Source organism: Colobus angolensis, unplaced genomic scaffold (genome assembly GCF_000951035.1).
Source record: "Colobus angolensis palliatus isolate OR3802 unplaced genomic scaffold, Cang.pa_1.0 Scaffold479, whole genome shotgun sequence".
Classification (NCBI taxonomy): Eukaryota; Metazoa; Chordata; class Mammalia; order Primates; family Cercopithecidae; genus Colobus; species Colobus angolensis.
In genome coordinates, this window is record NW_012118254.1 from 448,302 (window position 1) to 464,352 (window position 16,051).

At 41.6% G+C, this 16,051-nt stretch overlaps 2 protein-coding genes across 3 annotated transcripts in view; one reads left to right on the forward strand and one right to left on the reverse strand.

The window, feature by feature from the left end:
• PIN4 (peptidylprolyl cis/trans isomerase, NIMA-interacting 4) overlaps positions 1-16,051 on the forward strand; it is a 96,720-nt gene that overhangs the window by 14,130 nt on the left and 66,539 nt on the right. The window contains exon 3 of the mRNA XM_011958908.1: positions 2-94. Coding sequence (XP_011814298.1) covers positions 2-94 — 93 coding nt within the window. The remainder of the gene's footprint in view (position 1; positions 95-16,051) is intronic.
• Positions 6,282-16,051, reverse strand: part of ERCC6L (excision repair cross-complementation group 6-like) — a 52,681-nt gene continuing 42,911 nt past the window's right edge. The window contains exon 2 of one of the 2 annotated variants that reach the window (XM_011958888.1): positions 6,282-10,331. In XM_011958888.1, coding sequence (XP_011814278.1) covers positions 6,641-10,331 — 3,691 coding nt within the window. In that variant the 3' untranslated portion in view covers positions 6,282-6,640. The remainder of the gene's footprint in view (positions 10,332-16,051) is intronic. The other variant, XM_011958889.1, reaches the window with a different exon arrangement.

The following is a 16,051-nucleotide window of genomic DNA, read 5'->3' on the forward strand; positions in this document are numbered from 1 at the left end:
TGGCAAAATCATGGAAGCCATGGAAAAGTTAAAGTCTGGGATGAGATTCAATGAAGTGGCCTCACAGTATAGTGAAGATAAAGCCAGGCAAGGGGTACGTTGCTCTTATTATTTATAATTTTCTCTCAGGGTAAGAAAGCAAAGTAAAAATGACAAATAATAAAATAAAATAAGATAAAATAAAAGTCTCCATCCTCCACAGAAGAAACACAGAAGTAGGGATCATTCTTTTGTTCAACCATTAGTTGTAGCCATATTTTGGTTTAAAGATCTCAAAAGCAGAAATGTCCAACTTGTGAATAGTAGAATAAGGATCACCTATGTCAAAACCTAGACATGACCAAACTTGCACAGCTAACTTCAAAGTCCAGCAGTGTTGAGAGTACTTATGTGTTCAGTCTAGAGTTAGACTTCTTCTACCTATTTGTCCTTATTGAGCCTATTCCTGCATTGCTCTTAGGACTATACCTCATAACCTTAGCAAAATGTTGGGAAATTCTCTCAAGCTACAGTAGAACTGTTCCCTCTTCAGGGCCACTTGATATCACTTAATCTTTTGGGTTTTTCAGGGCGACTTGGGTTGGATGACCAGAGGGTCCATGGTGGGACCATTTCAAGAAGCAGCATTTGCCTTGCCTGTAAGTGGGATGGATAAGCCTGTGTTTACAGACCCACCGGTTAAGACAAAATTTGGATATCATATTATTATGGTTGAAGGAAGAAAATAAAATCATATGAAAGACTGAATACGTTTTATACATTTTGTTTCTTTAAAAGGTATTAGGTATTCCTTTGAGCTGGAGCGGCAAGGAAATATAAAAATTTTTAAAAAGAAAAGATATTGGATGCTCTTTGTATTCTGTGAAGGCTCTCAATATGGGTTTGTAGGTGTAAGAGAGGGTGGGGCTAAGTGAATGTCAACTGTAGTAGGTATTTAATCAGTCGTTCTCAAAGAGAAGTCAAGCAGACTCCCTTTAACTTGTATTCCCTTTCCTCCCAGAACTGTATCTCTCAGTCTGTCCCGTAAATTAATTCAGAAACCATCTTCAGGGGAAGCAGATATCAACTCACCCTATTCACACAACTGAAAGTATTGGGCATCAAATAGATTAGTGTGTGAGAATCATAAAATAAGTTCCTAGACAATATTTGTTTTACATGTTAGTCAACTCTGATCTTCCAGGACAGGTATTAGCTCCACTGTCTTAACATAGTACGCGGCACATTATAGTCTTTCAGTGTTAACTCCTTTCTTTTTAAATAAATGTTTATTGGAGGAAGAAAGCACTCAGTTCTTCCATGGGTTGTTTCGTACTAGACTAACCGAGTGCTGGTTAAAGGGAGGGATGTCAGCATAAAAACATCATTCCCTCATCTTCAGTGTATGGGTTATGTTAGGACTGTCCTTTCCAGGGCCAATGTTCTGTGCATCTAAATTTTTAAAATTTAAAATGCCATATTTATGACATATAAAAAAGGATAAAGATTACTAATATAAATACTATACTGCTTCAAAAATAAAACTTTGCCAACACAGCTATGTGATTCTTAACAGTGATTAACACACTGCTTTCTCTCCCTCGGCTGCATTTGATATTATACCCATTTATATAATGGCAGCTTTACTTAGATACCTGACTTTCCCACTTGAGAAGAATTTCTGAGCACCTCAGTAGGTTATACTTCCATGAGATTTTCCCCACGGAGCAGATATGCCAGTGTATACAGAGATGTTCAAATAGATGTAAGAAGAAACTATGGCTGGGCCCAGTGGTGTGCGCCTGTAGACCTAGCTGTTTGGGAGGCTGAGGCAGGGGGATCACTTGAGCCCAGGAGTTCTGGGCTGTAGTGTCCTATGCCAATCGGGTATCAGCACTAAGTTCAGTATCAATATGGTGACCTCATCTGGGTACAGTGGCTAATGCCTATAATCCCAGCATTTTAGGAGGCCAAGGTGGGAGGATCACTTGAGCCTCAGAATTCGAGGCTGCAGTGAGCTATGACCATGCCCACTGCACTTCAGACTTCAGCCTGGGCAACAGAGGCCCTGCCTCTTAAAAAAAAAAAAAAAAAAAAGGCCGGGCACGGTGGCTCAAGCCTGTAATCCCAGCACTTTGGGAGGCCGAAACGGGCGGATCACGAGGTCAGGAGATCGAGACCAGCCTGGCCAACATGGTGAAACCCCGTCTCTACTAAAAATACAAAAATTAGCTGGATATGATGGCACACGCCTGTAATCCCAGCTACTTGGGAGGCTGAGGCAGGAGAATCGCTTGAACCCAGGAGGTGGAGGTTGCAGTGAGCCGAGATCGCTCTACTGCACCCAGCCTGGGCGACAGAGTGAGACTCCGTCTCAAAAAAAAAAAAAAGAAAGAAAGAAAGAAAGAAAGAAAAACTTGGTGTCCTCCTGGGAGTGAAAGACCAGCAGGTTGCCTACAAAGGGGTGAACTGACCCAGGTTGGAAACTGAGCAGGTCAAAACTCCTGTATTAGTAGTGGAATTGCACCTTTGAATATCCACTGTACTGTAGCCTGGCCAACACAGTGAGACCCCATGTCTAAAAAAAAATTTAAAGCTGAAACTACATGTTATCGATTATTTATTTTTTTTTTTTTAATGATTTACTGACATGGGGTCTTGTTCGAGACCAGCCTGAGGAACGTGGCAAAACCCCGTCTCTACCAAAAAAACGAAAAATTAGTTAGGCGTGATGGTGGCGTACACCTATAGTCCCAGCTACTCCTGGCAGGGGCAGGTAGAGCTGAGGTGGGAGGATCGCTTGAGCCCAGGAGGCGGAGGTTGCAGTGAATCAAGATTGTGCCACTGCACTCCCACCTGGGTGACAGAGTAAGACCTTGTCTCAGAAAAAAAAGTTTGTAATATGTGTGTGTGCCTCTTTATTAATATATTAATACCTGGTAGTAGTTGTAAACAGCACTGTGACTTTGCAGTAATGAATATCAATGGCATTTTGAGATATCTGCAATAACCCCGAAGTCTATGTGATTTCTACTGGTGACATAACACGTACTGCTAATACTTCTGTAGTTTATGGCTACATTTGTTAACAGTGGAGGATGTCCAGGTTCTTGGCATCTTGAACAAAGAACAAAACGCACAAACAAAGCAAGGAAGGGACAAAGGGATTTATTGAAAAACGAAACTACACTCCACAGCATAGGAGCTCAAAAGACCCTGTTACAGAATTTTGGGAAGTTTAAATACCCCCTAGAGGATTCCATTGGTTACTTGGGGTACGCCCTATGTAAATGGAAAGGATGAAGTGAAGTTACAAAGTCATTTACTTGGCCTACGCCCTGTGGAGAGGATATTTCCTGTCATAGCTTTAGTGTGAATCGGCTTTATGTTCCCTGCCTCCAGACCCTATTTTCCTGCTTCACATTCATGATGGAGGGAAATGCTATATTTCAGCTACTAGACAGAGAAAAGATAAAACTTTTTTTCCATCCAAATTCAGACAACTGGCTTCTTCTACCCATGAACCCCAGGTTAAAAATCCCTGCCATGGATACTGTTTGAATAGTTTACCATGAGCATGTATTTTTTTCCCCAGACAACAGAATTTGTCATAGTACACACACACTTGAACAGAAAGAGCGTTGCTATTTTCAGTGAGAAATATTCCTAGGACTTAAGACGTTTCACTGTTCAGATTAAATGGATATAGGCCGCCAAAGCTTCCTTGAAGGCAAATTGTGTGGATTTTTTGTTTTCTACATCAGGGAAGAAAGAAGTTTATTAGCTGAATTTTCACAAACATTTGTGTGTGGTGAAAGGGACAGAAAAAGATGTAGGGCGCAGCCACTCCCTTCACATCACGGTGGGAAGCACAGGGAAATGGTAAGCTGAACTCAGATGCAGACTGTGAATTGCTAAATCACAGTTACACCAATATTTCAAAAATAATGATATATATTCAATTACATTACCCTAAAATAGTAATAAATTGCTTTTATAAGAACAATATTTTGTTCCATCAATAACCTGAAATTCAGCTTCTCTTTTGAACTTATGTAATTTCTTATAATACACATGAGATTATTAGTGTGTATATACATATAATTTACAAGTAACTTTTATATGTATGGGATATAATAAAAATAAATATTTGGTCTTTTTTTTAATTTATTTTTTATTATACTTTAAGTTCTAGGGTACATGTGCATAACGTGCAGGTTTGTTACATATGTATACTTGTGCCATGTTGGTGTGCTGCACCCATCAACTCGTCAGCACCCATCAATTCATCATTTATATCAGGTATAACTCCCCAATGCAATCCCTCCCCCCTCCCCCCTCCCCATGATAGGCCCCGGTGTGTGATGTTCCCCTTCCCGAGTCCAAGTGATCTCATTGTTCAGTTCCCACCTATGAGTGAGAACATGTGGTGTTTGGTTTTCTCTTCTTGTGATAGTTTGCTAAGAATGATGGTTTCCAGCTGCATCCATGTCCCTACAAAGGACGCAAACTCATCCTTTTTTATGGCTGCATAGTATTCCCTGGTTCCTGTCATATAGTTCCTGAACTTGAAATTTCAACTGGTGTCTTTTTTATGCTAATGAGATAGCTTGTGGCTGGAGGCCGCTAGTAGCCTCAGAACGGGAGCTGGTCACCAGAAACATCAAGGCATGATCACAGGGAACATTCAGCCATAACTGCAACCTCTGGAGAGGGGAGAGGGGCTGAAGATGAGTGAATCACCCATGGCCAATTATTTTATCAATCATGCCTCCCTAAGGAAACCTCAAAAACCCTAACAATGGAGTTTGGAGATCCCTGGATTAACATATCAAAATGTTGGGAGGGTGGTGTGCCTGGAGGGCAAGGATGCTTAATGCACCACCCCTATACCTTGCCATACACATCTCTTCTGTTTGGCTGTTCCTGAGTTGTAGTCTTTATAAGCTGGTAATAGTAAGTAAACGTTTCCTGAGTTTTATAAGCTATTCTAGCAAATTATTAAACCAGGGGGTGGGATGGGGCGGTCACGGGAACCCCTAATTTGTAGCCAGGTCAGACAGAAGTGTGGGTAACATGGGGACCGAATACTTACAACTGATGTCTGAAGTGAGGGCAGTCTGGTGGGACTGAGCATGCTAACCCTGGGTAGTGTCGAAATTGAATTGTAGGACACCAGTTCAATTTTGAATTGGAGAACTGGAGAATTGCTTGATGTGGAAAACCCCCACATTTGGTGTCAGAAGTGTTGTGAGTAAAAACAGCTCAGTGTATTATAGTGTATTCATTTACACAAGGTTAAAAATCAGTTTCACCTCAACCATGTCACCATGGGGAAGTCATGACCTCACTGAGCCTTTGTTTCCTCAAACGAAAAATGGAAATGCTACTCTCCCTTCACCTCAAAGGATTATGGTAAGGCTGAAATGAGAAACCTGTGTGGAGTGCCCAACACATAGTACTTCATCAAGGATAGTCCACTTCTCTGGTGACAGAGTGCAGCATGCTATAGTGCACTTTGTCTTTCTACAAGGGAACCAAACTCCTTTTCAGTCTACAATCCAAAGATAGACTGTGATAATGTGTGTCAGAATACACGAGATACCTGGTTTGGCGAAAGGGAGAACACAGTTAATGGTGCATGAAGAATGGCTAAATGGTCAGCAGTGACTCCAGGGCAAGCTACCAGTGATAAAGAATCCCAGCACCAGGTATCTAGCTCAGCTTTCTGCTGTTCCACTTTAGTATTCTATCCAAAATGCTGGGGACCAGAAGTGTTCTGGATTTTGGAGTATTTCCATATACATAATGACATATTTTGGAGATGGGATCCAAGTCTAAACACGAAATCCATTTATGTTTCATATACACATTATATACTAAGTCTGAAGGTAATTTTGTAATTACTTTTAATGATTTTGTGCTTGAAACAAAGTTTATGTATGTTGAACCATTTTATTTCCCTTTGAAGGCAGGCTTGCATGGGAGAATCTGGGCCTGTGTGGAAAGGATATATAGTAGCTGAAGGGGGCTTACAGAATCTCTTTTCCCTTGGGGATGCTGAGTAAACAGTGTGTTATACACCTTCATTTTGACTGTGACATGTCACATGACATCAGGTATGGAACTTTCCTCACTTGTGGCATCATGTCAGCACTCAGAAAGTTTCCTCATTTTTGGATTAGGGATGCTCAACCTGTATTAAGCTGAAAGCATGAAACAGCATGTTCACAAGCATGTCTTAAGATCTGGACTGATAATGACAGGCTTCTGCCAGTATCATCTCAGTGAAACAAAGTGGATGGAAAACACTTGAGAAAAGTAACTTTAATTTTCTTATCTGAACTGTTATATACAAAGATGATCACTTTCAGAGTAAAATTAAGAATGACCAGAATAATTTTACAAAACTTTCCAAGAAACAACACAGTTAAATTTACAGAATATGCCTAAAATATAAAAATATTCAAGTGAAGAAATATTAAGCTACTGCTCAGAATACCAGACTATGGAGTGGGGGGCGTTGCAGGGCAGAAGTTGCTTTTTGAGATCTTTCTTGCCTTAAGCCTGAATGCTTCATGTTCCCAAAGAATCCAATTATGGAAACAAAAATTCCCTCATACTCAGTTTCACTTTAAAATACAATAAACAGGTTACATTCTCAATTGTTATTAAGTTGCTTATACAAACTTAAAGTCAAGAGCATAACTTCAGGATCTGCACTTTTTATGTCAAGTGCTTTAACTAAGCAGTTTAGGGCCTCCTGGATTTTTCCACACTCTTTTAGTTCTTTTCCACGCTTTACAAGAGTCTCGTAGTCATTCGTAGCCTCTGCCGCCTGGGGAGAACCAACCAACTGTTCACCAGACAAAGGCTCAGGGGCACCAAGAGAGGTCTCTTGAGCTAGAGCACTAGGCTTAGATGTCGTTAACCAGCTGGACTTGTTTTCTGAAGACAGTGTTTCTCCTGAAGGATCCTCTTCTGTATACTTGGAGGCTTCGCCACTGCTTTCCTCTGCCCCTTCTTCTGGATAATCTTCAGCACCCTTTGCTTCACTGCTGTCGTCAAGTCTTTCCTCCATGTCCTCCACGTGGTCTAAAACCATATTAATAAGAGACCTCCTAGAAGCCAGAGATCTTCTAGAGTTCATAGACTTATTTACACTACTGGGTATTTGAGATGAAAAGAACCTTCCCGGTGGACTGATGTCATTTTTGGGAGTTGAAGCATCAAATTGTTTCACAGATGAGAATTGAAAGAGAGATGTGTTGAATGGATCTGTGCTTGAGGTATCTTTAAAAGAATTATCTTCATCTTCGCCATCTGAAACAATCCTTCTAGCTTTACTTCTGATTTTTGCTTTAACTACTACTTCTTCTGGTTCATCATCTTTCTCAGAAAACTCCCAACTGAGACATGTTTTGCTATGCACAAACCCTGCTCTGGAATTAGGTGCAGAGCCACACAAGCTATTTTCTTTCTCAACATGTTCTAAAGACTGACCGGAAAAATTTTGTCTGTTGTCTGCTGAGTCTTCCAAGAAAAGATTGAAATCACATGCATACTGTGGTGAAGATGCTAAACGTTCCTCTTCCAACTTGGCCTCACTTGCTTGAGCATCCTGCAATGCACTATGGGATGCTGAAAGGTCATCAGCTATTTTAATAATGGATACATTTGATTCTGCATTTTGACTTTCATTTGTTATGGAAATAATGGGCCAAGGATTGCAATGATGTAAAATCTCATCATCCTTTGGTTGATCTAAATTTGGCCCAAGATCAGCTTCGGTTGATTTGCTAAGTACATAATCAAAACTTTCCAGAGGATCCTCTTGCAGTGCCTCTTGCTTAGGCCCCTCTTGTAATGCCTCTTTTTGTACAGCTTCATTTTTAGTTGCAAAGCTTTTTTCCATTCCCAATGAAGAGTTAGTACAAAGTTCTTCTACACTTCCAAACCCCTTGGATAAAGTAGCTATAGAGTCAGCACTACATGTACCTTCATATGGGTGCCTACCATCTTGCAAGGTGGTAACATTCACCTTTATACTGGAAAGATCTTGTTTCTCACCCTCTTTGGGCAGATCATCAATGACTACACTTGCCATTTTGGAACTGATATCTTCTTCCTGAGTATGACGAGTACTTATAAGAGGTGAAGGCTGAGGCTGTGGTTTATTCAATTTAGGGCATTTCTTCTTTGTTGAAGAAGGAAATACAGGTTCTCTTAGCCAGGCCCCCTCATTTCTATTTCTTTGTTGTTCCATCAGGAGCTCTTTATTTTGAGACTCAAATTCAACAAGGAATTGCGCTTTCTGAACCCTTTGTTGAATATAGTGAGATTCTTCTACCACATCAAGTTCTTCTTTAATAGATAGATCACATGTGTACATCAAATCATGGTCTGAGATTCCGGCTATCCCCAAAGACTGCAGGTAGGCAATGTGTTCATCTAGTTTTGTATCAGATTTCCTCTGAGCAGCATGCAAAGACTGAAGCTGCAGCTGCGTTACAGAGTTCTGAAGATCCTCAATTGTAAAGAGCTCTCTTAATTCTTGTTTACTAAAATATCGGAAAGGGTTCTTTTTTTCACCAGTAGTTTGTCTTATTAATGAGTCCTTGAAAACCTGTCTTCTGTATATTTTTTCCTCCACAGTCCCACAAGTGATTAGCCTATAAACCACAACATTCTGTTTTTGTCCAATTCGGTAAACTCTATCCACAGCTTGAGCATCAGTTGCAGGATTCCAGCTAGGGTCAAAAATGACCACTCTAGTTGCTGCAGTTAATGTTAAACCGACACCACCTACTTGAGTGGTAAGCAGAAAAACAGAGTAATCTTTATTTTGCTGGAATAAGTTAATTCTTTTTTCTCGTTCCAAAAGATGAGTAATCGTCCCATCGATTCGCAATGTCTTAAAGTGCCTATTCTTTAAGAGGCGTTCGATGATGTTTAGAATTTGCCTCGATTGAGAAAACACCAGAGTTTGATGTCCCTCATCTCGCAGCCTCTTAAGTAAGTCCATTAGGAATATCATTTTTCCAGATTCTTCCATCAATGTGTTATCAGTTATTTGATCAATATGGTCCACATCTGGGGAATCTTCGCCCTCATTTCCATCTTGAGCAGAGAATGTCCCAAGATTTAGCAAACAGCAAGCCCGTGCAGACAGCAGCCTAGGATGATCACACAGCTTCTTTAAGACACCTAGCTCAGCCAAAGGTGAGTGCGTCTCCATTAGCAACTTCTTGATATGATCTAAAGACACAAATTTCCTGTATATTTCTTCTTGTAAAGGCACAAGTCGTATCCAAATAATTAAATCATTTTTCCTAGAAAAGGAAGGCATTTCACAAATGGCATCAACATCTGGATTCTTTTCATTAAGTCTGACCTCTGGGTTGCTTGACTTTTTCTTCTGTACGTCTTCTTTAGTCCTCCTGAGAAAATAGGGTTTTATGATTGCCATTAAGTTTTCAGATATTTTAAATCCCAAGGCTTTTTCTCCTGGGGTAGCATCTTTCTCTCTTGCTCTAGTAATAGGATTTTCATACTCCATTTTAAAAGTTTTTAATGTTCCCAGCAGGGACCCTTGACAAGCAAAATCAAATAGGGACCATAGTTCTTGTAAATTATTCTGGATTGGGGTTCCTGTGAGGAGGAGGCGATTACTTGCAGGAATAGCACGAGCACATATTGCTGACTTAGTAGATGATGTTTTTATTTTATGTGCTTCATCAAGGATGACATAGTCCCACACAAACTCTTGGCCCCTAAAGCTTGAAAGTTGCTGCCAGTTATTGATTAACATTTGATATGTAGTGATAATGACACCATTCCTTTGCTGAATCCGATTGAGGTTTCTGGTCCGTTCATCCTTGCTAGGACCATGAAAGGTTTTGACTCTCATTCCTGGAGTCCACTTGATGAATTCTTTTACCCATGTGTTAATAAGATTGGTTGGCATGATCAGCAGCACATGATTCACAAGTGAAGCATCAAACATACCAGAAAGGAAAGCAATGATTTGAACAGTCTTCCCTAATCCCATATCATCAGCCAATATACCACCTTTTCTTCCATCCCTATACAGCCTATAGAGGAAAGCTATGCCTTCCTTCTGGTGCTCAAAGAGTTGGTCGTGCAGTTCTCGATAAAGCAGCAGGCCAGAGTTGCACACATCTGTAAATTCATCATCTCCCTGTTCTGCCAACTCTTCCAAGGCTTCCTGTATTTTTTGGATTCTGCTCAGCACCTTTTCATTGGGAAAAATGTCCTTTGCCAAATTGAAAAGTTTAAATGCTTCTTCCAGATCTCCATTCTTAGTTGCTTCTTTGGCCTCTTTCACATATCTATAAAAAAAGGTTAAAAAAAAAAACAAAAAAAACGAAGAAGAAGAAGAGAAAGGAAACATTGAACATTCAGTCTAAGAATGCTTTAGAGTTCATTTTAGAATCCAAACTGCAGCTGGACTTTTAATATCCTCAATTCAGGATGGGAAAGATTAGCACAGAAGATGCCAATGAAAGCTGGCATCACTTGAGACACAAACAAATATCCACCAGATGCTGCCAGCAACACCTTCAGGCACTAGTTGTGGAAAATGAATGTGCAAAGATTATTGGTTCCACGGTATTTTTATTAAGTTGGCACCCATAAGAAGTATGAAGTGATATTTTTTGTAAAACAAACCTCTATGTGTAGGGGCATGGAAACATGGGAACTTCTCTGGCCTTATTTTACTGGAGCTCCGTGATGCATTTGACACTATTGATCACTCCCTTCCCCTCTTAAAATTCCCTCCTTTCAGATTCCTATAGATTCCTTCTGGTTTTCCTCCTCTCCACTGACCGTTTCTTCTGTGTTCTTCCTCCCAGAGGACTCAGTCCTAGGACCTCTTCTCACTCTTTTTAGTCTCTCCTCAAGTTTTCCCAGAGCTTCCACTCCCACCTATGTGCTCATGACTCCCAAATCACTCTCTCCAACCCAGAGCTGTCCCTCAAGCTCTACTCTAGACCCATATTCCAGCTGCCTTCTGGACATCTCCACTTGAAATCAAATTCAATTCATCCCAAACTAAACTCATTATTTGCCCTCTAAAAACGTGCTTCTCCATTTGTGTGCTAGTAAATAACGCTACCATGTATTTAGCCACCCAAACTTCAAATCTGAAGAGAATCCTTGACCCCAACCTAAAGAGGAGTCACCCTTTCCTTTCCTGTCTTTTTATGCCCCACCCCCAGGCCAGGCAGTCCCAAGTCCTACTAACTTTATTTCCCAAGTTATAACCACCTTCTTTCCATCTCTACTACCATTACTGTGGCCCAAGTCACCATCATCTCTGGCCTGGATAATTGCAGCTTCCTACTCACTGCTCTCCCTACATAAACTCTTGCCCCTCCAATACACTCTCTATATAGCAGCCAGCAATACTGTCTTAAAGCATAAAAGAAATCATGTCACTCCTCTGCTTAAAATTCTTCAGTGGTTTATGGTCAATTACTTTCAGTAAGGGTGCCAAAATAATTCACTGGGGAAAGAACTCTTTTCAACTCGATATCCACGTGCAAAAGAATGAAATTGGACCCCTACTCATACCGTATACAAAATTTAACTCAAAATGGATCAAAGACCTAAATCTAAGGGCTAAACCTACAAAATTTAGGAAAAAATATAGGTATAAAAATCTTCATGACTTGGATTTGGCAATATCTTAAATATGATGCCAAACACACAAGCAACCAGAGGGGGAAAAAATATATACAGGACTGGGTGCGGTGGCTCATGACTGTGATCCCAGCACTTTGGTGAGGCCAAGGCAGGAGGATTGCTTGAGGTCAGGAGTTTAAGACTAGCTTGAACAACATAGCGAAACTGTGTCTCTTAAAAAATAAATAAATAAAAGGAAAAAAAGATATGCAGATGGGCAATAATCACATGAAAAGACTCTCAACATCATTGGTTGTCAGGGAAAGGCAAACCAAAACCACAAGGAGATACCACTTCCCATTAGGATGGCTATAACCAACAAGTGGGAAAATACAAGTGTTGGCAAGGTGTGAAAAACTCCCACTGTTGGTGGGAATTATTAATTATTCAGAGCTGCTTTGGAAAGCAGTCTTGATCTATGTTCTAGAGCTTGAAGGAAAAAATAACATTTTTAAATTATTAGACTATTTCCAAGTTCCTGAACTGGTAACCTACCCAGTATCCTGAAACCCCTATGAAACCTGGGGTTCTGTGTGACTCTAGCCAGGCGTCTTCCCCAGAGACTAAAGTGCTGCCCCTGATCCCTAGCTCTAGGCCAGAGTCCCCACTAATCACACACACCAACCTTTTAAATGGCAACTGTGTGCCTAGACTTCTTAGCACCAGCCTAAAATACTTATTGCTGTGCTCTACCCACCCTCTGGAACCCCCATTTGTCAACCTCTGCCTGAACCACAACCAGAGTTTACAGTATTCCTTGGACATCACTGCTTTCTGGCTGGGTTAAACCGCTGCTGTGAGCCAAGCTGCCTTCCCCAGTCCCTGGTCCACCCTAGTTAGCAGGTCTGTCTAACAACTGCATCTCAGCTATTCCTTTCCCCTCAGTCTATTCCACCAATCAAGTTGGACCTAGGATGGTATTCTTTCCCTACAATGGAATCAGGGGCAAAAATAAATGCTTTTTATAGCACTGCCCTGGATATCTGATTATTTGCAAGACTAGAATGCTTTTTATAATGCAGTTTGATTTAGCCACTTAGCTTCTAATCACTTCCATTTTTCAGTGCTTGGAGGGAAAACATGTCCTTTTTATTGCTAATATAATGATTTATCCATCTATAGTACACAGGATCCCTAATGATCTGGATAATTTAGCTAACACTTCATGGGCTCAAATATTTTTCCAGAATTGCTCCCCTGTTTTCCTTGAACATAGGCAGGGAGAAGCCAGGCCTGCTTGGGAGCCAGGAGGACAGGGCGGAGTAACCAGTTCAGGACAAAGAACCATACCCCTCAAGCAAGAGAACAAGGAGAAGAATAGTGCTAGAGTATGAGGGGAAATGTCAGTTTTTAATTCCATACGAAGGGACAATAAAAACAAAAATGTGTATGTTTAAATGGTTTTACCTGAAATTATATGACTAGAGCATGATTCTCTTTAAGGATTGTTTAAAAGGACATCTACTCACCTCCCAGGAGGTCTCTCCCCCAACACATGAGGATTACAATCTGGATTACAATTCAAGATGAGATTATGGGTGGGGTCACAGCCAAACCATATCAGTGGCACATGCCTGTAGTCAGTCCCAGCTATTCAGGAGGCTGAGGCAAGAGGTTCGCTTCAGCATGGGAAGTCTAGGCTGCAGTAAGCCATGATCGCACCACTGCACCCCAGCCTGGGTGACAGAGCAAGACCCATTAAAAAAATATATATATATTATATACAAACAACTCCTGGAGGAAGAGGATACAACAATTAAACTTGGGCTACAAAGTCCTGTTACCTGGAAAGCTACCCTTTCACTGGCAAAACTGCCTAGTTGCTAACTCCCCGGGTCATAACCCCACCTAAAGGTCTTCTCCATAAGAAGCCCTACCCAAGTGGCCATTTAAAATCATCTCTGTGGCTGGGCATGGTGGCTTATGCCTGTAATCCCAGCACTTTGGGAGGCTGAGGCAGGTGGATCACCTGAAGTCAGGAATTCGGGACCAGCCAGGCCAACATGGTGAAACCCCGTCTCTAAAAAAATACAAAAAAATTAGCCGGGCGTGATGGTGGGTGCCTGTAATCCCAGCTACTCGGGAGGCTGAGACATGAGAATCACATGAACCCGGGAGGCGGAGGTTGCAGTGAGCCAAGATCGCACCACTGTACTCCAACCTGTGCACCACGACGAGACCCCATCTCAAAAAATAAATAAATGAAAAATAAAATCATCTCTGCCCCAAAGCTATTTGCTCAGATGCAAACATCTTCCTTGACCATAGCCAATTAACCTCTCAACATCTAATCCACCTCCCTTTGGAACTGGCTGATACCTTGAGAAACCTTTCTTCTCCACAGAGTCTGCTGGTTCAGATGCTGAAAGCTTTTCTATCTGGAGAAACCAATAAGCCATACTATTATACCTATGCCCCAAAGAGCTAAGCTAAGCTAAACACACAATGTTTGCAAATGAGCAGCTGAAAAGGCACACAAGCTTAAGTCGCAGAAGACACACACTTGATTTTCCTTGTTGTGGAGGGCCCTTTGGAACATTCCCTACAAAGTTATTTTAGAATGTGAAGAGATGGCCGGGAGCGGTGGCTTGAGCCTCTAATCCCAATACTTTGGGAGGCCGAGGCGGGCAGATTGCTTGAGCCCAGGAGTTTGAGACTAGCCTGGGCAACACAGTGAAGCCCTGGTCTCTACAAAAAATAGAAAAAAATTAGCCAGGTTTGGTGGCATGCGCCCATAGACCCAGCTACTGGGAGGCTAAGGTGGGAAGGATGTCTTCCCACCTTAGCCTGGAGGCAGGGGTTGCAGTGAGCTATGATCGTGTCACCACTGCATTCCAGCCTGGGTTACAGAGCCAGACCAAAAAAAAAAAAAAAAAAAATAGAAGAAAGAAAAGAATATGAAGAGACAGAGAACTGAATGCAAAGACCCTAACTCAATAAAACTTTGTTTTCTTCACGTGCAAAACAATCAGAAATGCTTTTTGTTTCGTAATCTGGCCACCAGTCACTAGGCCCATATGGGGTTGGAGGAACCTAGACCTGCTAATCTCGATGCATGTGAGTGGGGTTATCGCTGTCCTCTCAACAAGAACCCAGTTTTGAGAGACAGGACTAGCTGGATTTCCTAGGCTGACTAAGAATTCCTAAGCCTAGCCAGGGAAGGTGAAAGAATTCCTAAGCCTAGCCAGGGAAGGTGACCGCACCTACCCTTAAACATGGGGCTTATAACTCAGCTCACACCTGACCAATCAGGTAGTAAAGAGGGCTCACTAAAATACAAATTAGGCTAAAAGCAGGAGGTAAAGAAATAGTCAAATCATATATCACCTGAGAGCACAGGGGGAGGGACAATGATCGGGATATAAATCCTGGCATTCCAGCCGGGAGGGGCAAGCTCCTTTGGGTCTCCTCCCATTGTATGAGAGCTCTGTTTTCACTCTATTAAATCTTGCAACTGCACACTCTTCTGGTCTGTGTTTGTTACGGCTCGAGCCGAGCTTTTGCTCACCGTCCACCGCTGCGTTTCTGATACAGCAAGGCGCCCATTGCCGCTCCGGATCAGGCTAAAGGCTCGCCATTGTTCCTACATGGTTAAGTGCCCGGGTTTGTCCTAATCGAGCTGAACACTAGTCACTGGGTTCCACGGTTCTCTTCCATGACCCACAGCTTCTAATAGAGCTATAACACTCACCACATGGCCCAAGGTTCCGTTCCTCGGAATCCGTGAAGCCAAGAACCCCAAGGTCAGAGAACAAAAGGCTTGCCACCATCTTGGGAGCTCTAAAAACAAAGACCTGCCCGTTAACAGTTTCCCTATACTGATCCAGCTCCTGGAGTGTCAGCTCCCTGACATGTCTTTATGTCCAGTCCCCTTGTCAAGATGCATGTAGACACATGAGACACAACAGATGTCTTTTGATTCTCCATCAAAATCAATAAAACGTAAAACATTTGGATAACATAAAAATTGCAGGTGACCTGAATGCCAGTATTGAAAACAGGCCCATTTAAAGCCCAAGTCATGGCAGAGTAGGCTAGGAGGATTCCTTCCTTTTGGCCTCACTTTCAGGGATGGTCATTTTAATCAATGTGGGGATCATTTTAAAATCACATATAAACACAAACAATATTATTAAATAGTAGTAATTTCTGAGATAAATTAGGGGAGAATATGGTTCACATTTCAGTCAAACAATGTTTAATAATTAGCTTTTCCCTGCTTAGCACCATTTATAAGACAGGCATTTAAGAGTCAAACAAACAAACAAACAATGTTCCTTTGCCCCTAATAACCAAAAACTGGAAACAACCCCAGCACTTTGGGAGATTGAGGCGGTTGGATCACCTGAGGTCAGGAGTTTGA